Genomic DNA, 24,995 nt, shown 5'->3' with positions numbered 1-24,995 from the left:
TGTCACTAACTTTCTATGTCTGAAGAGTTGCCTTAGTACTACATCACCAATAGATAAAACAACTGGAGAGTGGTTTTGTTTCCAGTGATCCTTGTAGGGTCTTTAACACCTTCAAACTTGACCTGTTTTTTGGTTTGGTTTGGTTTTTACTTTTGTAACCTGGTATATCACATCAGGAAAAATATGCTAGCCAAATCTCTGCACCATGGCCACTGACTCTCACCTGCTAAAAATTAGTTTGACAGATATGAATCTGTCCCAAATCTACTCTTTCCTCAGTGATGATTTTGGTAACCTGAATTACTGACAGTAATGATTATATTCATACAGAGTTTATGTAAGAGGAAAAAAGGTAGCAAGATGCTTTCAAATAATAACTTGAAAAATTAATAGTCTATCTGCTGGTTTTACTGTGAATCTTCTAGTAAAATCTTTCACACCCATGTCAAACATTAAACATTTATCTCCAATCTGCTCACAGGTTTCCTCTCAGCTTGAGTCACAATCCTGGAAGCAAAAGCATGGTGGAAACTGATCCTGCCAGGGTGAAGCATCTACACTCATTTTAAGCATTTTGTTTTCATTACAGCCAATCAAGAGACGCTGGCCTGACCAGATCCTGTATCTTCACCACTGATTTAGTGCATCTCACTTGTTTTCCTGATCCTTGTCTAGCAAATGCTGAATGGTGACAATCACTGCTGCAGGCAAGGTCTACAGCCATCCTTAACCTAGTGCCAAGTTTGATTGAGCAGCATTTTCCTGAGCACCTTTACTTTAGTATTCATCCAAACGAGACTTTAAGTTAATGTTTGCTGTCTCATTTAGCTTAATACCATCTGGTATTTCCTTAATTCAACTTCAAATCATCTATAATTTTTTAAAAAACTTCTCTCCATGCAGTAGAACTTTTAAAGACAAACCAGGCTTTACTCCATCAATGCCAATACAGTAAAAGGAAGGGTAAAACATTCCCACCTATACAAACCCAACTGCAAAGGAAATTCTTCCTCCTTTTGCTTTACACCTTGATGATCAAGACTTGTTTTTCTATCCTATCTTGAATAATTCCAGCTATCATCGTTATCCTCTTTTTCTTGTGTCACACCATGGCAGCAAGGCCAGCCCTGTGAGCAACCTACCAAAATAATTTCATTATTTCAGAGTCACCTGATATGTCCTGCCTCCCTGGGACCCAAAAAACCCCCAAGTTCTGGAAACAGACCATATGTGACAGGGATCTTATTGCTCCAGTGTAGGATGGGGCTGACATGAGCTGGGCCTGGAAGTGACCCCGCAAGGTCAGCTGTGTCAGCCTTTGCTTTCTCCCACCACATGCTGCTCTGCCACTGCACAGAGGGTAACAAGATTTATCAAAAAGGTGATCTTAAACCCACCTTGTCAGAACTTTCCTCTGGGGTATTTGCTGAACCCATTGAATTACTTTCATGGGATGTTCAAAAGCAGTCAGTAGGTTTGGAAGCACAAATCCTCTCATTGCTCAATACTATTGCTCTTTTGCCTGCTGCCAGTTTAGTCCTTCAACAGCCTCACGCTACAATATTACTCCTTTTAGTACGTAAAGCCTGTTAGTACTCATTTTCAAAGTTTTTCTATCACAAATATTAATTGGAACATACCACCTGGCTCAGTGATACTCTCCAGTTTTGTGGTAATCATAGAATACAATTTACTAATCAGTTGTATTACTCCAATTAACTCTAGTATCTAGTACCCAACTTGCTGGACAATGAGCATCCAATTTATAGCCTAGCCTGCTGAGATCTCCAGAGATGACCATAAAGCAAATGCAGTAGCAGCTCCCTTGGGAACTTGACATCCCTTGTGCCTGGTTTCAATGGAGGGGTTACTCAGGAACCCTATAAGGGGTCAGAGAGAGAGAGGCCAGGAGAAGACAGAGAGAGCAAAAGAAGCTGAACCTGGCAGTGTCCCAAACCAGGATGTGGACATCACACTCCCCTTACAAACAGAGATACCAATTACTCGCAGCAACCAACAGCCCGACAGCCACAGTGCTCGCCTGAAGAGAAGAAAATGGACCTGAGGACAAAGACATGTAATGATCCACAGGCCATCAGCAAACCATAGGATCAGAAACTTTACCAGCAGAAGCCACATGCACGAAGACAACACGTCAGGGCAGACAAGGGCAGTGTGAGCCTGTACATCTGCAAACAGTACTGCCAGTTCTTCAGAGTTCCAGCTACCTGGACTGCTCAAGCTGGGAGGTGAGGGACCTCTGTCTGACTTAGCACTACAATACAGAGCTCAGCTAGATGATTCTCAGGTGTCGGCTGCAAAAGAATTAACTGACCTTGTACAGCAGATCCTAAATTATTGGACTTCTGGATAGAAGAAATTAAGGGGGGTGAGACAAGGGATAACATTAGGATTTAAAGCACCATGCTCATGCCTAGTGCAACCAGTTTGAAAGGCATGTCGCAGCATTAAATTTCATTATAGCCATTTAATAGTGACAGCTGGAATTAAGGTCACCTGAGTATTCCCACTCCCGCTCCCTGCTTCCAATTGTCTGTAATTAACTTCCTAAAACTTTCACACTGCAATAGAAGTTTTTGTCCACTTAGGGAGGAGATTTTCCAACTTTTGGAGAAAAAATTGAGATGTCAGGAAAAACCCATCTGGAGAAGGGCTTTCACTTTTCAGAAAGTATGCTTTCCCCAGGAAAATGACCCTGTATCCCTTTGCATTTTTTAAAGCCATACTTACACATAAGGATGTGAAATAGAGGAGCAAGTAGCTCTTAGGATAAGAACAGGGTTATGAAATCTGAGGAAGATCAGTAGTGACATTCATGTTACAAGTCCCCAAATACCATCAGTCTCACTAAAGTTTAGTACTGAATTCGGATTCTCCCTTTTGACAACACCATGTTCTAAACACTCTCTTGACCAGCCAGATTTTGATCTCAGTGACACCAGTTCACATCTTGAATCACTTCATTTATTTAATTACCTGGAAACAATGTAGTCATTCTGGATCATGGGTCTATAATTAAGATAATATTCTACCCTTAATCTCACACACTATCGATAACTGCCCTTTATTTCATTTGGAATTCCTTTACCCAGCTCAGGCTCACATCCATTTTCCTTGTGCACATTTTACAGCTTTTCTTGCCACATACTGGATCTGAATTAGAGCTACTTCTTTTGTGGTTGTACACGCTCATAGACCTTTTGCCTTGATGAACCAAGAAAAAAGAAAACACTAAAAAGAAAAATCTGCTTGTATGCCTTTTATTTTAAAAAAATTAAAGTGTATTAATAAGTGAAAGAATCAGTAAAGCTAAAGAATTATGTAGTTTATGTTAGAAAGCTAGGTATTAGGCACATTGTTAGTGACAACCATTTCATCCTGGAAGTATGTGCTATTTAGGTAGAGCACACTGACAGTTTGAGATATTACAGGTGAGGAAAAACACTAAGCCACATCTTCATGCAATCCACTGCATCAACTCACATTAGCATTTAAAAATACTACATGTTTTCCTCACTATTTTTATAGTTCCCTGTATGCTACACGTGGAAACAGGAAAAACTGGCAAGAGAATTTAAAGCAAGAAAGCATCTCAATTTTGAAAGCAATGCAGCATATGCCTATGCCAGTGGGGTTTTTTTCAGATTTCAATATGAATTTCTAAAAAAACAAACAAACAAACAAACAAACAAAAAAAATCGCAAGCGATTTCATCCATCAGCATTCAGCATTTTACTTATATCTTTAAGGCCACATCTGTGCATGTATATACTGATAGTCAAGTGTGTTACCAGCCTTTAATTCCAGAGCTAAATGAACAAGTCCCCACAGTGTCATCTTGCCCGCCGTCACCTTGCCATGTTTCCCAGTTGGCTGAATTACCGTGGAAAGATGGTTCCTGCTTGGTTTCCAGCCCTGGTCACCCATAGAGGGCACCCTTCTCGTACCATGCTAGTCCAAGGACAATGCTTTCCCTTTGCAGAAATTGTTCCTTTAAAAATAAAGCTTTTAAAACCAAAGGTGTCAAATGCCCTAAATGTATTTTAGGATTTTTTTTTTTTAATGCTCCTTAAAGGTCTTTTGTACATAGATAAAAGATGATGAATTTTTTTATTATATTTTTTTTTTTTTTACAATACAACATTATCTTGCATAAAAAGAAAAAAGATAATATTTTTAAAATTCTCTAAAAAGCTTCATTTTTTTGGCTTTTTTACTATAGATGTGCTTCTAAATAAAATTTCTGTCAGTGAAGAACAAGAAAAGCTTTCAATAGAAGTTCTGACCTTCTCAACCTCATATTAGCACTAATCAAGTACCTGAAAAGGCACATATAGTGCCTAAGAAAGCTTGGGTTTAAAGAAAGACTTAAGGTTTTAAATTTTGGGATCCGTATCTGAAAACTTGAAACTTATTACAACCAGGAACATTCTTACTGAGTTTGGTCTGGGTGCTGCAGAAACCCTTGGAAAGACTTGACTGCTGCAGCCACCATAATGTCTCTTCTTGTGATCTTCATTTTCTTTTATGTTTCAGGGGCTTAGAAGGGAAAATAATTAATTTATGGGGGTGGGAGGATAGCACACATGCAGCAAATGAACAGACATGATGCCTGTACTTTTCAACTTGCTGTATAAAAAGAGTCACATTAGACTCCCTGGAACTTCAGCACACTCCCTTTTTTGAAACACATTCAATTATCACCTCTGAATTAGTCCTCACCACCTGGTCTCCCAGAGCTAAGTCTCTTTAAGAGCGTTTCCAAAGCCTGATGCCTTGGAGATCTGCTCCTGCTGCATCAACTTCCCAACCCACAGGTCAAAAGGCACTAGTAGATGAAGCCACACTCTCCTGAGCTTTACCTTCATACTCTTCACATGGAAGGTGTGACAGACACACCTCGTGTACAGTTTCAGCCAGCTTTGCAAGTAGCTTTGGCTCTAAACTCATTTATATTTCATCTCCCTCCACCTACCAAATACACACACACACACAAACTTCTGCTCCCCAGGAAGACTTGTGCCATGTCTAACCCTAAAAAGTGCCATAAAAATACTTCCTGATATCAGGATGACTGCCAGCTTACCACCGGGTATAAAGGGGAGAGTCTTGCAGTTACAAGCATCCTGCTGAAGGACTAATCCATCCACCAAACAGGGTATTCAGGTGTTAAAGCTCTGCTGTCCCTGGAAGGAGAAGTATCTACATGGGAGTTCAGAGAACCACCACAAAAAAACCTCAAGTACAGTGATGAGGGTCAATGAAACTTGAGTGTGCCAGAAGAACTAGCTGGGTTCTTGCCTGATCAGCCACAGGCAACCAAAAAAGTCTTTCCTCTCTCTGGGTTATCTCTTCTCCAGTACTGAAGTGGCTTTACGGATTTGGTCTTCCTCTCCAATTCAGTTCCCTGTCTGCACAGTGGAGACATCAGTGCCTGGGGGCTGGGTAACTACTGGGTCCTTTGGTCATAATTGAATTTTGCTGAAGCAGCTGAGAATCTGCACCACTGAGGATGCAGAGGATAGCACTTCAGAGAACTGTGTTAACAGCCTCTAAAATCATCTTCCAAGGGAGAAAACTGCCTCCTTCCTTACCAACTCCAGTACAGGGACTCATCAGTGAGTCCTTAAACCAACTGAGAACAGGCACAGCCAGAACTGTTCTGCAGCATTTTATTGTGTTAGCTCAAGTGCCTCTGCAATATCCAGTAGAGACACTACTTCTAAATCAAAATTGCTCTAATTCAATTCTATCAGACAGGGCACATTTCAAGAACTGCATTAATTACAAACTTTCCCCAACATCTGTACTTAGAGCATACGAGATACTTCTGTCACTTGACGTCCCTGAAGCAAGATGTCTGCTTCTAAAAGAGATGTCCTGACACACAATACTGAGTCCTGAGGCAAGAATTACTTGATGAAATTCCATTACTTCAATACAAGTATTTGAGCAGACAGTGGTTACCTGGGAATCCTCTTAATGCAGTCCCCAGCCACTCTGCCCAGATCCAACCAGCTAGTGGTTGGTTTCAGATGGTGGCAGGACAGGGGACAGCCCAGGTGCCTTGTGGAGGACGAGATGACGGGGCAAATCCATGGCGGTCCATTCTGTGACTTGGGACACTCACAGAGAGAAAACAAACCACAATGCCTCTCCCCCATCCACACAATTCACCAAGGAGAAAGCCACACTACACTCCTACTGAGGTGCACCTTCAGCTGAGACAATTCTCATTAAGACAGCCTTAATGAGGTGTTCATTCCAAGCTCTTCTGAATGCACAGCTCCTTCCCTTGGGGTCAAAGATGGATTTCCATACTGGGCACAAAGTCTCTCCACTTTCCTCCCTGCACACAAGGCAGTTGGTACTGGGATCATCCCAGTCACCAAGGTCTATCTAGAACTGGCTGCCTCAGCTTTCGCCACACTTCAGGGTGCCAGGGGGCTGAAGCAGCAAAGCTTGGAAACCTTTGGAAATCTTCCTCCAGATGCTGTTAGTAAAGAGTGTGGTTAGGGACTTTCAGGCATTCTTGAGAAATCCAAAAGAATGAATACATTTTGTGGGAGAAGAAAAAAAAAATCCAAGTGTGGTGCAGGAGCTAGACAAAACCAGTGGGGAAGGGTGGCACAGGAACGCAGCAGTGGCATCTAAGAGACCTGCACAGATCAGCCAAGCATCAGGTAAACCCACTATTTAAAAAAAAAAAAAAAAAGGCTCTTTGGGGAAGGAGCCTTTGAGGCTACAACTGTGCCCTTGTATCCAGTTCAGGAGGGGAGGGTCTGGCACAGTGCATCTGAACTTGGCAAGAGAAGGACAACTGGCCCAGCTAGAAAAACGAGGAGGCTCTGGCGAGCTACACTCGGGTCTGCTTTTTCAAGCGAGCAAAGTGAACCCTCCTCACAGTCACTTGCAGGAAGCCAGGCAAGTAGCAAAGACCTTTCATCATCTGTTTCTCAGCTCCCCCAGCTCCACCCCACAAGACATTTTCCAGACTTTCCAGTCAGCCCTGAGATGTTGATGGGTGCACCGGCTTCATCAGCTTTCTGGCATGATCTGGCTGCATTCCCTCCCGCCTTCTGTGAGATAAGAGAGTCGGGAATGTCATTCACACCATGGGTGTTACTGCTCAACTTTGGAAACCAAGGCAAACACCAGGGTGTTTGTTGCCCGTCCCAAGAAAGACACAAGATGGGAGCAAACCAATTTTTTCCTGGTGAAACATCAACTCTGAAAAGAGCTCCTTTCAGGGTTGTTCTGGGGGACTAATGAAGGAAGCTTCATCATGGAGGGATCAGAGAAGGGAGCACTTGGCAGGGAGTTGCACTAACCCAGGTAATTTGGATGCTTTCGATTATCAAAGATGATTCACTTCTGTTCACTTTGCTCCAAGTATTGGGAAAGATTTATGCATTTATCTGCATTGACTCACTGTTTCACAACATGAGCTTAAAGTATCGTTACTACTAATGATATGGGAAGGCTTGGACCTGCAAAACTCTAACAGCCGCCAGGGAGAGATTACAAGGGATTTTGGTGAATCCAGACAAATCAGGAAATCTGATAAAAAAACTCAATTCTCTCCTCCTTTATTAAAGAGACAGTGTGAAACACCTGAAAATAAAATGCTGATGTTTTGAGATAGCTGTCAAGAAGTTAAGAGAATATTTCTGTCTCTGGACAGAAATATTATTTTTTGCTTTGATTTTTATCACCACAAGCTTGAGTTTTGCTTGGAGAGAGTCAGACTTACAAGGAACATACTGTGCATTACATACTATAGGAAACATTAGTGAATGGAGTCACTTTAAAGAAGCTTATGGACAATTCTCAGTCTCATACATCCTTGTTATATGGAACACCTGGAGCTAAATCCAGAAAAAGTCAGTGTTTATGGTAGCTGACCTAAAATTACTCACTAAATTTGAGAGAGGGAGGGAGAAGTTAATTCCTGAATCAATGTCAACTCTTAAAATAGTCACAGGAATGAAGGAAAGGCAAGACAGTTCTGTGTGTTTGTTATGGTGTTCCTTATCAGGTACAATTAACATGCCCTGAAATAATGGCTCTCACTGCTCAACCAGCACTGGTATTTACTGTCACTACTGTCAGAAATGCTCAACACCCATAAAGGAGACAGGGTTTCTAACGCTCTAGCTTCCATTCAAGCATCTAAATTATAGCCACGTTCACAGGAAATCTGACTGCACTGGTCAGTATCTGAAAGACCTTCTTAGCTAAAACAAATGTTTCCCTGCCAAGGGACCCATGTTTAAGAAAATAAATTAAGAAAAAAAAAAAAGAAAGAAAAAGAAAGAAAGGAAAGGAAAGGAAAGGAAAGGAAAGGAAAGGAAAGGAAAGGAAAGGAAAGGAAAGGAAAGGAAAGGAAAGGAAAGGAAAGGAAAGGAAAGGAAAGGAAAGGAAAGGAAAGGAAAGGAAAGGAAAGGAAAGGAAAGGAAAGGAAAGGAAAGGAAAGGAAAGGAAAGGAAAGGAAAGGAAAGGAAAGGAAAGGAAAGGAAAGGAAAGGAAAAAGGAGGAATTAAGTAGGGGAAAAGGGTGTAACTTTAGTCAATGATTGTTCCTCAAAGACTTGTCCCCAACCCTTGCCTTCCTCCCACCTCAGCAACACACAATGTCTTCTTGGCCAGGGAGAACATTCCCTCTCCAAGGTCCTATCTCACCAGGTTATGAGCCTACAATTATTAGGTAATAGCTGTCAAATGGTAGCACCTAACTTAAGTGCAGCTTATGTAAGATTCTTTATATACAGATATGTACCAGGAGCAGATCTTGGGAAATATGGTACAGTCCCTGATAGGCAAAGAGGGCAAAAAGGAATCGAGTATGGAAAAGAGGACAACTTGACAAAGATCTCCAAGGCCCGCAGTGGAGATGGGAAGAGGTGCTAGTGCTGCCAGATCCCTAAACAGCACCCTGCTGCTCCACAACGATGTTCACCACAGATCACGTTTTGCTGTGGACAAGTGGCACAGCCCTGAATTAAATGCCAGTGGGGAGCAAAGCATTGATTGTCCTATTAACTAAGTATCCGTGCAGGTTGCTAAAGAGTTGGTAAGAGATATGTATCAGACTCTGATGAATGAAACACAAAAAGATACAAGCATGATCACATGCTTATTGCTGTAAAGAGTTGAACTCTGTAATTATCATCTGTGGGGAAGTGTCTCAAAGAGGAAACCAGAAAGGAATTTGCAATATGTCTGTTTATTTCTATAGCTACTGTAAAGGAGAGGGTGTAAAAGCATTGTTTTCCTTTGAGACAGTGGGGCAGAAATCACTAACCAAGGCTCAGAGTAGGGAAAAGGAAGACACATACGATTGACAATAGAGGAAGAAGCTGAAAATACTGTCAGCATCACCTTCAGCACTGCAGAGACATAGACGCTGTAACAAGCAGATTGGCAAGTGCTTGGTCTGCTGGGTACAATCAGGACTCTCACGCTACCCATTGCCCAGATCCTGCCAACCACAGGGCCTCAGCATATACCAGACATTTGTGCTGTTCATGTTAATGGCTCTTATATCAGCACACAGTCCCCAATAATGGAAAGTCACATGGTGCGAACTTACCAGTCTCTCAACCCTCTCACTCAGGTCTCTAAACCTTCCTGAGGACTGCCTGGAAAATTCATTACTGTAGCGGATGTTGGTGATTTTTACATTGGCACTGTAATAGAAGAGCTTCTGATCTGAAAGGGAAAGAAAAGGAACAGGAAATACTCACAAAGCAGCAGGATACATGAACTTTAGAGAAACTCTTGGGGTTGACTGAGATGCAGACATCTAGGGAGAAGATGAGTCCTCACCTGTATCCAACCTATTCACAAAGTTCAGACCCCAAGAGTGAGAACTCAGAGAAGTTGAGTGATCTAAGCCAAGTAGTGATGAAAAGCCCAGTTTCCCCAAGAGTTACGTTTGTGGTCAGCAAACAGCATTTGGGGTCACAAGCTGCATCTTGCCCATCAGCTGCCTTCCTGGCCTCTGCACCCACCCAGCACCAAGTCCTGGCAGACAGCTGCAGGTGATCGGGCAAGGGAAGAGAGAAACACTATGGGAAGAGACAGGTGGAAGGCTCGGTCAGTCATGTAACAGAAACCAGAGGACCTGTGTGTTGGCCTCCTCACACAAGCAGATGATCAGGAAGATGTGAAAGTAGTGAAAGCAAGTGAAAGGCAACAGAAACCACAGCCCTAAACCAGCCTGCACAGCAGGAAATGTTCCCTAGAGGTCTACAAAGATGCTAAATGAGGGAGGAAAGAAAGCTCTACAGAAGCCAGTGGCTTTTCCCCAAAATAGCTTTAGTTAGACTGATGAAAAGCAAACTCCCAGCATTGTGTGGCACAACAAGCACAAAGGAGGCACACTAAATGCAAAGACAGAACAGTGGCATTATGTAAAACCTACCATACGCCAGGAAATAAACTAGGAGACCAATGGTGATAGCTGCTGCCACTGCTGTTCCAATAACAATTAGAGCAATTTTCCAAGGCTCAAGATGTCTTTCTCTGATCGTTGGCTGTTGAATTCTGGGCAGGAAAAAAAAAAATAAATAAATAAACAAGAAAAAAAAATTAATAAGGGATCCGTTTCTATTTAAAACCCCACAAAGAGGAAGCTAAAGTTTCGTCCCTCCACATCAGCTGATTCTTCCCAGCAGTATTGACTTCTCACAAAACACCCTTGAAAATGAAACTATGACTCAAGACTATTTGAAACAGATGTTGGGATATGTTGGAAGTCATGGAACACAGACAGGGTTTGAGGGGTTATATTTGTTTGTGGATTTATTTGTTAGTTTTTAATTATTATTAGGGCCAAATTAAATAGGAATCCCAGTAAGCACTTCTCTTATGTGACCCCCGACTGGAAATTTGCAAGAATAAAACATATTTTTCAGCTAGATCAACTTATACAGCAATGTGTGCAGCTTTCAATGGATTAAACAAATCAGTTATCATGGACACCTTTGCTCCCAAAACTGCTTTGTGCAATAAAATTGTTAGAAAGTGTCCTATGCTTTGTATAGTACGTATTTATACATTACCCAAGCTGCTCCATTTCAGCCTGCAAAACTGGATGAAAAAAGAGAAGCAGATTTCAGAAGACCAGCCTGTTCTTCCTGTTTTACTCAGACTAAACTGAAAAGCAGAAGGCACGCACTGCTCTGAGCAGTATCTGCTGAAGTGATGGAGTGATAGGGAAAGGGCAGGGACACATGAGGAGACCAGAGAACACCAGTAGGAAGCTTTGCCAGACACTTCTCTCTGCCATGCTCTTAATTACGCAGGTGCTAAACCAATTTAACTCAAGGTAGGACAATAGTCAGTAGGTCAGGATTATAGTTAGACAAAAATCTTCCTGAAAAGGTTACTTATAGCAAATCCTGCCTTCGGCTTTGAACTTGAAGATAGCAGAAGATCCTTAAAGCAATTTTTCTATGATGTTATCAACCATTACAAAATACAAAACAGGAAGCCTCAAATTTTGGCAACAAGTCCTTCATTCTAGAGCCAGCTACCTCACTCCTGCAAACACACACACATTTAGGTCAAGGTACATCCTTCCTAGGAACACAGGCTGCAGGGACCCTCTCCCAAGGCTATGAGGGATCTCTGTGGGGTCCCACATTCACAACCAAGTACACAAAGCTCATTTCTGGAACCTATACCTCATGAGCCCTAAGTGTACATACACTAAAGTAAGTTGAAAATAATTGCAAGTGACCACCAATGAGTCAGCAGGCCTACTGTGCACTGCACATGGATATTGAAGTTCTATATTTCATTCTAAAGTCATTTTAAAGCCTTATAATTATAGCCTTACTACTTCAGCTTGGGAGCCAAGTCAGACTAAATATTGTGACATTTGATAGAGTGAAAATGGGAATACTCAGTTTGTCACTCATACCTGTTCTGACTTTCCCTGACCTTTCTAGCCACTGTTCCCTTCATTCTTCCTGTCCTCTAAAACAGCTGTTAAACTCATATCTCATCTGGTTTGCTTTAAAGCACATCTGTGAATCCATAGGGGGGAAAAAAAAAGGCTGAAATTAAGCAATGCTTTTCAGAGTTTGGAGATGAGCAGCTCCAAGGTTACTTCTGAGCATACTGTATGAAAGTTCCCTTAAATCTTTAGCTGGAGAAATGAACAATCTGCAGGTATAAATAGTCAGGGCTACCTCATTAAGAAGAGTATTTCTGAACAGCAGCTCTTAGGTGAAACCACTAAGTCAGTGATGAGTTCAGCTCTCATTTGCCATGCAGTTTTGGTTTTTTTTTCTGCCACTCCAGCTAGTTCTCCTTTGCATGACTCATGTGCCTTCCAAATGTTTCTACTAAGTTTGAAGTGAGAACAAGCTAATGAAAAACACCACCACCAACAACAAATTAACTTGACACAACCTACCCGCATTCATTGTTGTAGATACTTATTTTAAAAAGCATTGTCTTAAGCTGTACAGAAGGAAACACACTCAGAAGCTCTTTCAGCTATAATGACCCTGGCAGAGCCCCAAAACAAAATGTTGGGTTTGAGAAGCCTATTTAAAAGGCTGAATGTTACCTCTACACCGCAGCAGGTGAGCCTGAAGAAATAACTGCCTATCGTATCAGCAAAATAATTGTTACAGAGCAGCAGTAACATGGCTGGGACACAGTTAAATATAGAGTATCATACACTTGGAAACTTTCTCAGCATTCTTTTGTACATAGTATAATTTTTTTCTAACTCTAATTCTTCATTTTTTCCCTTTCAAGTTCCGATGTCATCATTTACCAAACAGAAAACAGTCCATAACAGTCACTCACACGTAATTTTACTCACACATATGACTTTCAATTAATGAAACCTGTTTGAGACTATCATTTCAAAGAGGTGCAGAGGGGCCTCAGCATCAGCCTTTAAACTTAGTTTCCTCAGACAGTAAGTTGTTTAATAAATTAATCTTAAAAGGTCAATAGATGGGAGACTCTTTTGGGACTTGGGATGTCTTTTTTTTTTTTCCCTCCTGAATAATCTTTCTTATTTGCTTTTACATAACAACATACAATGGTTTTTAATGTTTACACTCCGTTCCTAACCTGATTTGAAAACAAAAAGTGTTTTTGAGTAAAATGTCCTTGCTTAGGCTGTACCATTGGGATACTTCTCCATGTGAACAGAGGTGTGGACTGAGCTCACCAGGAGGATTTCAAATCCAGGCTTTCAGAGACATCTGTGTGAAACAAAAGCAATTTCTGGGCTGATACTTTTCCATTCCCATTAACTCTGAGCTGTATTCCTGCTTTGCTCTGTCTCCTGGTGTTCATGCCTCAAAAATGAATTATTCCATCTGACAGCAGGTCCCATTGTGTGTAATGTTGGACAGTGCTTACAGCGGCTCAATACACACATGAGATATAACTAGCCCAAAACTGAAGCTTCAGTCCACATGATAATCCATCAGAAGTAAGAGAGGCATGCTTAGACAATTTTCCTCCCTAGTTTTAGAATACATGCAGTACTTCTCTCTCATTAGGTGCTTTGAGAGGAAAAAAAAAAAAAAAAAAAAAATCACTGTATGAGCCTTAGCAATAATTGTAGTGTATAAATACACACGTAATAGGACAGTGATGGTGGTTTAGTTGTTTACTGAAATAAATCTGTCTACTGGTATATGAAATGTCACAGTAAAACAACCATATATATTTAACATCACTCCTGAGGAGTTCTGCAAGTCTGATGCAACAGCCCAGCCCTTCTCCCTTCATGATGGTTTGTGTGCATCTCCAACAGACTGTATCCACTGAAAATCTGGCCCAAAGCATCCAGCTTTTCCTGAAGTTCGGAAGCTTATGTTCCTGGCTGAATAATAGGTTTTTCTGTATTTTATACTTTATATATCATAAACAATTGCTCAGCTGGGTAAATAGTGCTGGGTAAACAGTTCTGTGATCTAGCAATGTACTTTCACTGAACAGAGAAGGACAGATTTCATAATGGGAGAAATGCTGGTGAAATCAGAAAACGTTCCTTAGAGAAGAGGTTCAGCAGAGACTGAAACCCTGGTCATGTCTCTGGTTGCAGAGACACTTGGTAATTCCCACATCCAGTTGTCAATGAAATCTGTCCCCATGTTATCACCTAATCTGTCCACTGACCATATGAAATTTTCCAGTTGTCTTGTACCAGAATCATGTCAAACTGAACAATCCCAAGATTTGTGTTGGCTCAACATCATTCAAAATGAAAATCTCTGTCTAACCAGAAATACAGAAATGGAAGGAGTATGTGATGGAAGCAGAATGACTTGACTTTAGATGGTTACACTGATGCAAAATGCCTGATCATAGAACTGTCTGTGAAAAAAAAATAATTACATGAGGCACTTCTGCAACATGTTCTAACAGGAACAGCAGAGGCCAGAAAAGCTGCTGGGCTTACACTGGGGCTTGCTCAGTTAATGATGACTACTAGATTTTAAGGCTCAGGAGGACATCCTTTCTTATTCTGTTTTTCTGTTTAAAATGGCCAGAAACAGAGTGAATATGGCAAGGAAACACAAATGATACCAATTCCACACCAGTCAAACCAGGTGTGGTGACAATTCTATCAGTAGACTCTCCTGAAACAGAGTCTAGACTGGGCCAACCTGAGCAGAAGAGGTTTCAGTTTGGTACCATGACTGTCTCCTACAATAATCAAATTAACTCCACTAATGCCGAAGGGACACAAGTGTCCTCACACCAGGGCTGGTATTCATTTCCTGCTACACTTCAGCACTCTAATTTACACTCATTTTGCCCATCTACCCAATGACAAATTGGTGCAAGCAGCACCGCATTGCCACCTACATGTTCACTTTTCCAGTACCGTATAAACACCAGCTGCTCCACATCTTGCCCTGCCGGGGACAAGCTCTTCACAAGGCAGCTGCAGGCTGGACACTGTGCTTGCTCCCCAGGACTGCAGGACACAGCAGAGGAGGGACAAGACCTGCAAGGCTGTCCACTCCACCCAGCTTTCCTTGGCAGCTCTGCTTCCTGAAGGATTTTATGGTGCACGCGTTCCAACTCAGCTCGAAATGTTGTGAAAGGAGGCATCTTGGAACTGGATAAAGCTAATTCTGAATCACTGTTCTCATAAAAGACTAAAGCACAGCATGATATGCTCAAACAGCAAGGCTTACAGCTCCATGCTCAGATCTACGCCCCTGCCCAGCAAAACATGCTGGACATTTAACAGGCTACACAAAGTCTTTGATTAAGACCCATCAGTCTCCATCCCTACTTAGATGTGTATTTACACATGTAATTATCCAAAACAGATTTCCCCCAACATACTTGAGATTTTTACACTAATCTAAACAACTATTCAAACAAATAAATCCTTTCCTAACTAGGAGGCAACCAAACTGGATTTATATGTTGTTTAACTTCCCCCTAGTACGCTGTTATTAAAATTTATACCAGTGTTGACATCAACAAGACATAGCAACTAGATTTACATCTGCCTCTAAAAAGGAATTGCTAAGTAGAGAACTCTTACATAAACTGGTACTCACAACTGATTGGTATTTCTTCCTCACCTGACAGAGCAGTGTAGCTCTGAAGGTAAGGACACTGCTCAGAGTCCAGGATCTTGGGGTACTGAGCAGGGTACCACTAAGGAGCACAGAGTCAAAAGCTGAACTCAGTCTCCTGGCAAAGTCAACCATTGTATTGACTAAAATGTTATTGTCCTTACAAAAAATAGAGAAGCACTTAAGTGGGGATAAAGAATATATTTGCCAATTCAGAAACAATGTTTCTATTTCAGCATCTAAGAAATTATTTTTAAAAAATTAAAAATACCAACAATAGAAAAATTAGTATCTTGCAATCATGCACAGTTGTTTGCACAAAGCAAGGGCAGAGAAAATACAAATACAGTAGTCTTTATCAATCACATGCAAAAAAAAAAGCAGCCATCCAGCTAAACCACTGGGATGTTAAAACCAACAAAAACACACACACAAAACATTTTAGATTCTTTTGGATTTTGTTTCTGAGGTTATACTTTTATGCTTCATCAATTGCCAGAGCAACAAACACCAAACTCAAGGGAGTCTGAGCATCTCCTGCTGCCACATGAACTCAGGAGCCAGAGTGTTTAGCAGAAACAAGCAATTCCAGGAGATTCACTGAGGTTTATGACCAGATCCCTGCTCTGACCCAAGAGAGCACAGCAGAGCATTGCAGCCGGAGAACTGACTTTTGTAAAAATACTCTAAACTTGCCAGCACTGTCTTCAGTATTAAGTTAGAGTAAAGCACAGCGAAGGATGTCCAGCATCTCTGACTGCACAAAACACTTTCAGATACAAAACACCTTGTCATTGCTCTGCAAAAAAATGTGGCTTCTTCCTTAAAAGGGTCAAGCTGGAATGATGAACACCTATAGAATTCTGCTTATGTAGTCGTGCTGCTGTCACTGATTTAACTGGAACATTTGCAGAGTATGGGAAAAATAATATTGCAACTAGACCTGACCAAAACCCACCATTTCCCAAAAACATGTTATTAAAATTTGATTTTGACACAAAAGAGTTTCCTAGATTCTGCACTGCTGCAATAAAATCCTGTTGGAGGCAGGACAAAACAATCACAGGGAGGAAATGTGGCAAGCTAAGCCACCACGTTGTCTTTCTGAACAGAAACGAAATCTTTGTGGTCCTGCCCTTGCCAGGGAAGGATTTATTTCCCTCTGCATTTATCACTCCAGCCATATATTAGGATGAAAGGAGCAGAGATAGAGCAACGAGGTCCAAGATTTCTCTTCAGGATTTATATATGTCCTTGAAGCCCTAAAGCTCTCCTGCAGGCAATATTTTTTACCATCGCTACACCTCCAAATCAGATTTGCCAAGTTAAAACATGTCACCTACTTTTGAAGGTCCCATGGTAGGTCTCGGTAGGTCTGGTAGCCTCTCTGACTGCCAACCAAGGCTCGACTAAAGTCTGGACTGCGGAGCGAATGCTGCTGGAAAACGCAGGAGTCACATTGACTGGTGTGATGGGAAGGGAAAGGTGTTGAATGAAGATCCTTCATTGAGGCACAGCTGGCGCAACACCCAGAGCACCCTGTGGGTTATTGCAAAATGAGGGAGCGAACTTCAGAATAAAAACAAACTGAGGTAAGCATGGAGTCGATATGCAGACTGCAACCTTCGGATCAGCTCCGCATCAAAGAGCTCCCCAGGCAGAGACGGACAGAGCAGATAAACCAGCCCAGGCAAGACAACTTGTTCTTCACCTCAGCAGAACAGGAAGGGCATTAAATTTCCCTTTTCCAGCACTCCCTTTCTGTCCAACTCATGTCCCTACAGCAGGCCTTCTCCTGAGCAGCAGCACCTTCTACTGTATGCTCACTGTAGAACCCACCCCAGAGAGGCACTGTACTGTCCCCAACACTGTCACTCTTCTCCTGAGACAGCCAATGCAAAGGCCGAACACAAAACCCAGTACAGATATAAATGGCTCAGTCAGCTAAGTCCAACCTCCCTCGATGCTCACTCCTCCACAGCTGTCCTGTACTCCCTTGGCATCAGGGACATGACAACTATAAGTATCCAGCCCCCTAATTACACGTTAGTCATTTAATGGCTGGCATAACCCCGCCTGTGGAAAATGCTTACTCTGTGAAAAGGGCCACCAGTGTCCCCGGAATTCCCTTCTCCCAGCACAAACATGATTCCTCAGAGTCAGCTGGAACTGGGAAAAATGGATATTCTCTAGTGAGAAATTCTGCATTTGCATCTAAAACTCCAAACCAAAACCAAAAGTTACCAGAAACCAAACTCCTTGTTTCCAGCCTTTGATGTGCTGGGATTTGTGCCAAAAAGTTTGAAGCATTTGATTTTTCAATGAAGTACTGAGGCTTCACAGTTATTTTTATGGGAACACTCTTCACTGTGGGAACATTATCTTACAGAAAGAACTTCAGTAGCAGAGGGTAGAAGGGAAACAGCCAGAGGAAATTTTCACCTAATCATATGTAGTCCATTTCCATCTTTCCCCAGAGATGTCCATTCACAGGCACTTCAACGTAATTATAGTAGCAAGTGTCTGGATAGCCAGTCTTTGGGACAGTGGGGAAAGCTGAGCACTGTTGCATGGCATCTCCTATTTTTCCAACGCTGATTTCTTCCTTTCCCTTGATCTAATAAATGGGGTTTTTTTGACTTCTCCTAGCTCCCTGAAGAACATTGTTGCAGTTACCTACTTTACATGGGGCTTTACTGACTGAAAACATAGTCACCTGTCAAGTACTAATATTCTCCCTGGGCCCTTCCTTTCCCTTCCCCGCCAGCCCCATTATTTTCTTCTTCAAGATTAGCAAAACTCAAAAGAGCTCGTGCACAAAAGAAATCTCTGCTCTACCCAGTATCATATGGATACCCCCAGAAACTTCAGCACTCAGGGTGCTGGAGATCAATGATAAACTGATTCAATCTAGGAGTCATAAGAATATCTTAGAATTCTTTGGTTTAATGATCTTTTTTCTCTTTTAATATTGTGATCACAAAACCTGTCACCCTTACAAAACACACTCTAAGAACAGAAAAAGTTTAATTAAGTTTGGATGCAATGCAAAAAAGCAGGTAGCAATTTTTGTTGTCAGGCTGAGGCTGTGTGCAGTGAGCTGTTCACAGAGATAAAAGTTAGCAGAATTGTTAATGAGTTACTAACATTAATTTTTTCATTAGTATTTAGAGATCACTAATCAGGTGCTCTGAGTACCCAGGCTGAGCACATCAGGAAAAGGTCCCCTTGAAGTAATGATACACAGAATTTTCCCTGATGTGCCCAGAAGTTGTAGGGCTACCTCTACTCTCCTAAGTCTGGTAAAAACCAAATACCAGAGTTGGGTTTTAGCAAACAGTTGGAGTCTGAGGCAAAGGTTTCCTGAAATCTTGGTCTACACAATAAGTTTGAAGAGTTGTGGAGAGGAAGACTATTGTTTAGAAGAACATCAAGTTGCAAAGGGTGTCAGGAAGTAGCACTGGAGGAAGAGTCTTGGACAACAGATAAATGAACTTCAGGTAACATATCACTAGGACAGACCTTCCTGTTGTTACTCCTAAGCATGGGCAAGAGAGAACATTATTTCCTTACAATCAACAATTTTGTTGCAACCTGCCTAGTAAAAATTGTTTTCAAATTAACCATTAAAATGAACTGTCCTGGAAAACAGTGGAAAACAAAGAAATGCACTCACAGCTGTGTCAGATTATGGAAAAATCAATTTACACACATCTATCCCCCAGGAACAATGGTACAGACAGGCCAAGAAAATGCATTCATTAAGGAACAATTTTCTTCACAATAAATTAGCAAGTTGCAAAGTGCTTGATATTATGAGGTCATTCAGTAAGCAGAGGCAGTTAGTAATATTTTTTGGTTAATAGCAGGGAAGCAGTACAGAAACCATCTATCAAAGCATGAAATCTAAGAATGTGGGTGCACAGGATTTTGTGAATGAAAGTGTAAAAAGATGTTAATGACCGTTGTCTGTGTTCAATGCTGCCAAGTCAGCCCAGCTGGTCAGACAGACTGCTCACCTAAGAATGGTAATAACAGGCTACCTTGATTTATGTTTGCATACTTACATAGGCAGCCTGGCTGTAGAGGTGAAGAACGCCTTTGGAGAAGACCATTGACCAGCCCTAGAGCAAGAACATCTTCAGAATTTACAAGCAAAGATATTTTACATAATTGTCTACCAATTACTCAAGCCGGGCCATGAATTTTAGATGAAAGACAGCGCTCAGTCATTACTTTTAAACTCTTCCCAGTGATATGTAATAGAACTGACAGAAATGTTGTTTAAATGGTATGGCCTTGAACAACCTGAATTAACCTAATTAAGACCTGCTTCAAGCAGGGGGTTGGAGAAGATGACCTCCAGACATTCCTTCCAATCTAAATTACTCTGTGATTCTGTGAGCACCTGATAAGACCAAGCACCTGTGCTTTCTGCCACAGTTGTTTTCTGCCCCACTTTTTTCTGTAGCAGCATGCAAGATCCTAAATGGGATTCTTGTCAGCAATAACCCGATTTACCATACACTGCATTAGCCTTTGAGGCTTCATAGACTAAACTAGACAAAATGAAAATCAGACCCAAGATCACTATCCTGCAGCAGTTTCAACTCTGGCTGTCCTTCCAGCCACAGTTCAGGAGCCCAGTCACCATGACCGAAAAACACAGCATGCTTCAGGGCTGCTCAGTACCAAATGAGGGTCTCACTTGGTTTTCTGGCTCCCTGTGTGACCTCCTGGCAGCACTCACTCCCTGGTAACCTGCTCAGAATGGATTGTTTTCCATTCCATGCCCTGCTATTTTCATTGCTTACTCTATCAGTGGCAACAGTGCCAGACAAGTTGGGGACAACTGTGCTGCATACTGCATCTAGGGGTCAAGCATGAAGATGACCTGGCATCAGCCTTCTTTAGAGTGTCTGCCAGAGCATTTCTCTGTCACTGGAACAGCTGAGGGGCAGTCAGCTCATCTGAGATAGTACCCACCACTTGGCCATGGTTGTTTCCCCAAAGCTGCCAGGCACTTTGGGATAACAGAATCACAGAGTAGCTGAAGTAGGAAGGGACCTCTGGTGATGGTCTAACCCAAAGTCTCTCATGGACAGCTTGACCAGGTTGCTCAGGATCACATCCAACTGAGTTTTGAATATCTCCAACAACAGAGATTCCATAACTTTTCCTGACAACCTGTTTCAATATTCAATCATTCTCACAATAAAGTTCACTCTTATATTTGCACCACCCTCTAGCATGGGAGAAATGGTTTCCTAGTACAGTCCCTCCACCTGGTCTGTCCACTAGGGAAGGAATGATCCCAGTAACAGGTCCCTTTGGTATGCAGGTCACCTCTGCTGGCCTGGAGAACAGTGCCAGACTGTCTAGGTCACAACTCCAAAGACTGTGGGTGAACCCAAGAGTTTGGGCAAGGTCAGAGATGTGTGACAATTGCAGGCAGCTGACTGTCTGTACTGACTTTAAAAGAACAATCTGTGGTTAAAACGGGCTCTGGACACTTGGCTGATACTCAGTCCTTCTTCCAGGATTGTACTGCCCAGTGGCACAACTGGGAGATAGCACAGGAGCTGAGGGGACAAACATCACATGGCAAGCACAACCTTTCAGGTTTACTGGAAGGAAAAAGGAATTCATTAGCTAATCTGGTGAATCAGAGACATGCCATGCATTCCTTGGACCTATCAAAGCTTGCATAAAAGAAAATAAATGCATTTTTTAATAATAAGTTCCCAAAAGACTTCTCTCTGTCTTTATGGCAACAGTCTATTTGCACCACTAGCAATAAATGGCGGCATGCAATCATCAAATAGCATTCAAAGTAGTGTCATTTAAGGATGGGTTCAATTACAAAGAAAAGTTTACCCCAAGATAAAGCAGATTAACTGCAGTCTGTAGTATTTGCTTCTGAAATATTCTAACCAGATAAGTTTTTAAAGGTTCCTTTGAGGCAATAACGGATTAAAGACCTTAAACAAGCTGAAATATTGACAGCTGTGTTTTATAGAAGGATCCAGGTTCAGCCACACATACAGGAGCAGACGAGAGATGTTCTTCACTTCAAACCCTTTGTCAGTAACTCCACCCACATGGCTCCCCCAGCCAGATAAAACCACACCACCCGCACCTAACCTTGGGTCATGGCACAGTAACCAGCTACTGAATGCTCATAAATGCTTTATTTAAGTGTCACACACAGAGTACACGCTCTGTCAGTAACTCAGTTTCCCCTAAGCTATATTAAAAAAACCCAAACAAAAAAAAAAAACCAAATAGATTTGTTACAACTTTTTTTAAGTCGCCTGCCTCTGATTTCAGACTCCCTCTATCGCACGTGACCCAGTAAAGCTGTTGTACTCCATTCTATCCTTTTGGACTACTTCAAATTCCAAGACCACCGCTTTGGCTATTAAGTATTATGGACCAGGATGATCAAGGAACTCCACCATGTTTTGTTCATCAAGAACTTGCTTTTCTACCTCAGAATATGGTGCTATTTGTATCAAGTTTCCCATCCTGACAGGAAAGGGCGAGAAGAAATCAGATGTGTCTTCAATCTACAGGAATAATCAGGAGTTCTCAAAACAGGAGGTCAAAGCAAACAGCAGCTGTATGCCACTTGAAAACCTCCCAGCCTATAAGATTCTCAAAATTGTTTATGCTCTTTGCTATCTTGTTTGCAGAAAGGCTAAACAAGCTGACAAAATGGACCACTGATGCCAGCACCACGTGACAATGTGCCTTTCCAGTCTACTTTTCCACAGGACAAAGGTCTGGCTACAGTCTGGCAGAAAGAAAAAAACAAAACAAAACAAAAAAACCACACCTGCTCAGCCCCCTGCACATAGCCATAGCATACTCCTGCAACTGAAAGGGAGCATTTAACACCAACTTGGTGATGGGGGAAGAGACTGAAATTCACCTAGTGCTGCCCAGTTCTGCACTAAAAGCTGAATGGCTGCAGTTTTCTCAAACTTTGCAAGTGTAGCATGTCTTTGAGGCAACACCAAAACGGTTCCTTGTCCTCCAGATCCTCTCTACAGAGCTGAAACATAGCAGCATCAACAGCCAAGAGTTCAAGGCTCTTAGATAATACCCTCTAGTGGCTGCCACAAGATCTGTTGGCATGCACACAAATTCAGGGAACCTCCAGCCAGGGAGGTAAATCCTGCTCAAGTCTGGAGGGTGTTGTGCTCTTCCTTCAGCTATGTTCTTCTAACAAGTCAATAAAACCAGATGGTTAAGACTACATCAAAGCCAGTACATAAATACATGGTATAGGATCCATGTAACATGTTCTTAAACAGTCCTCATCTTATAGTTGCTTACTGTGATGCAGGCAATTAACAAGTACATGAAACAGAAGGCAAATTATTTAACAGGTTTTATTTAATTTACATATAAATTACATTCCTGTGTGTCATGCAGGATTGTACAGTTAGACACATCCCATTAGTCTTGAGTGAAAATGTTAATTACTATGAGAAGATAGCTGAGAACACATAAAGCTCGTGGCTTCATAAAAAGATGAGACTGCAGCTTAGAAGTACAGATCTGTTCGGTTGTCCAAACCAAGTAAAGCATTTTGGCCACCAACATTGCTTGAGGTTTCCATAATTTGAGGGATGTTTTTCCAAGTCCTTTTCTTGACAGTCCCCTTCCTTAACACTGCTTTGCATCACCAAGAGGCCTCAGAGCACTTAAACTACATTGCTTCTGGAAAGAAAAAAAAAAAAAAAAAAGAAAAGATCACACAAGTTTGTTTCCGCTGCTATGAGGAAAACTCAAAGTTCACAATGCAGTCAATAAAGGCTCCTAAAACATACACTGTGTAGATGTCAGGTCCTCTTCAGCTCTGCTCCTCTGGATGTACTGTGCTGGTGCTTGGCCTTACAGGTGAATGAGGAACTGGATCTCTGAGGAGATTCTCAGAACTTGTGTGTCATTAAGCAGATGACAAGTTTGCTATTTCAGTCTTGTGCACACCACAGGGGAAAATGCTTAAGGCTTTCTGATTTTGTACTCAAAATGAGCACACCTGGAAAGATCACAGATGCAGAATTAGTCTTTTGGGCATATACTTACCTGCCTGGGGGAATCTGTGAGATAGCTGGGAATTTGCAAGCCTAAAAATATTATGTTTCTAAGTTAGAGTGAAATCCAGCAGGATGGGGAAACCATTATGCCCTTTGAACACCCAAGCCTAAAGTGCTTAGCAAACTAGAAATCCATAGTGTCTTTTAATGATGCTTTTTCATCACAAAGACTCAAATCTTATTCACTGTATTGGTAAGACAATTGCTACCAAGAAGAAAAAAAAAATCATGTGTACTTTCCATACACTATTTTTAAGCTTCCTCTACAAACAATATACTACAAAGCTGTGTTCTGCTTAAGAGACTAAAATGAGATTTGTTGGGCTCAACAGACCTACAGAACCAGTCTGACACTTTTTACTCCTTATCTAGAATTAAGGCCACCAAGGTTTTGTATCTGAAGTTCACAACATTCCACAAAACAGTTTCCTGAGATTTTTTTTTTAAGTGCCAGGTCTTCCTTATATATACAAATATAGAACACCCAACAGCTTCAGACCCTTGTCTTTCATGCAGGCCCTTCTCTGGGCACCCAAGTGAGATTCTGGAAAACTCTAGTTCTCTGTACTCACAAGCAGCCAGATCACTTTGATCCTAAGCCTTTAATCACCGAGGGCCTGTTTTCCCCAAATCTACCTATGAGCAGGACAAAAGCCTGCTGTTTGCCTTTCTAGCCTGGCATAAGATTCTTGCTTGCTTCCACACCAGACCAGCTCTGAGTCTTGGCACTCTGGCTGTTTTTTTCCCAAGTTCTTTTCTCTTCTGACCACAGAGAAAAAACAAAGAGCAATTGAGTGGCTCATTATCTAGCAACTAAGGCCACAGCACTTGCTGTTGTCAGGATCAGCATTCATACACAGTGTTGGAAAGAGGATGCAGATGCCCTGAGCATCCCCACCAGGAACAGGTGTGTTCTGCTGCTGGGGTGCAGAAAGTGTTTGAGATCTACTTGGGAGAAGGAAACACAGACTCCCAAAAACATGAAATCAGAGAGAATATTAATTTTGTGTGCTTGAGATGAAACAGGTTAGCCATGGTCTGGCAGTGAGACACAGGCTCTTCTTGCTTCCTGACTGAAGAGAGATCTTTACATGAGATCACTGGGTCAGTCAGAAGCTCTGGAGGAGACAGGAATTTCCGCCATAACACAAAAGCTTTTTTTTTTCCTGACACAGCTGAAGATTAAATTATGAAGACTTGAAAACACCATTCACACAAATAAGGAGCCTTAGAGGGGGTTCTTTGGCAATGGTCACACTAAGATTGTTACAATCCTCCACTATGCA

At 41.8% G+C, this 24,995-nt stretch overlaps 1 protein-coding gene across 1 annotated transcript in view; it reads right to left on the bottom strand.

The window, feature by feature from the left end:
* Positions 1-17,300, bottom strand: part of LOC309438856 (transmembrane protease serine 11E-like) — a 39,726-nt gene extending 22,426 nt beyond the window's left edge. Inside the window, exons 1-3 of the mRNA XM_082050777.1 lie at positions 16,945-17,300; positions 10,447-10,568; positions 9,613-9,731 (exon numbers count right to left, since the gene is read on the bottom strand). Coding sequence (XP_081906903.1) covers positions 9,613-9,731; positions 10,447-10,568; positions 16,945-17,108 — 405 coding nt within the window. The 5' untranslated portion in view covers positions 17,109-17,300. The remainder of the gene's footprint in view (positions 1-9,612; positions 9,732-10,446; positions 10,569-16,944) is intronic.
* Between the last annotated feature and the right edge of the window lie 7,695 nt (positions 17,301-24,995).

This window comes from Streptopelia decaocto (genome assembly GCF_964273445.1).
Source record: "Streptopelia decaocto genome assembly, chromosome: 4".
NCBI lineage: Eukaryota > Metazoa > Chordata > Aves > Columbiformes > Columbidae > Streptopelia > Streptopelia decaocto.
This window is presented reverse-complemented; position numbering and strand designations above follow the sequence as displayed.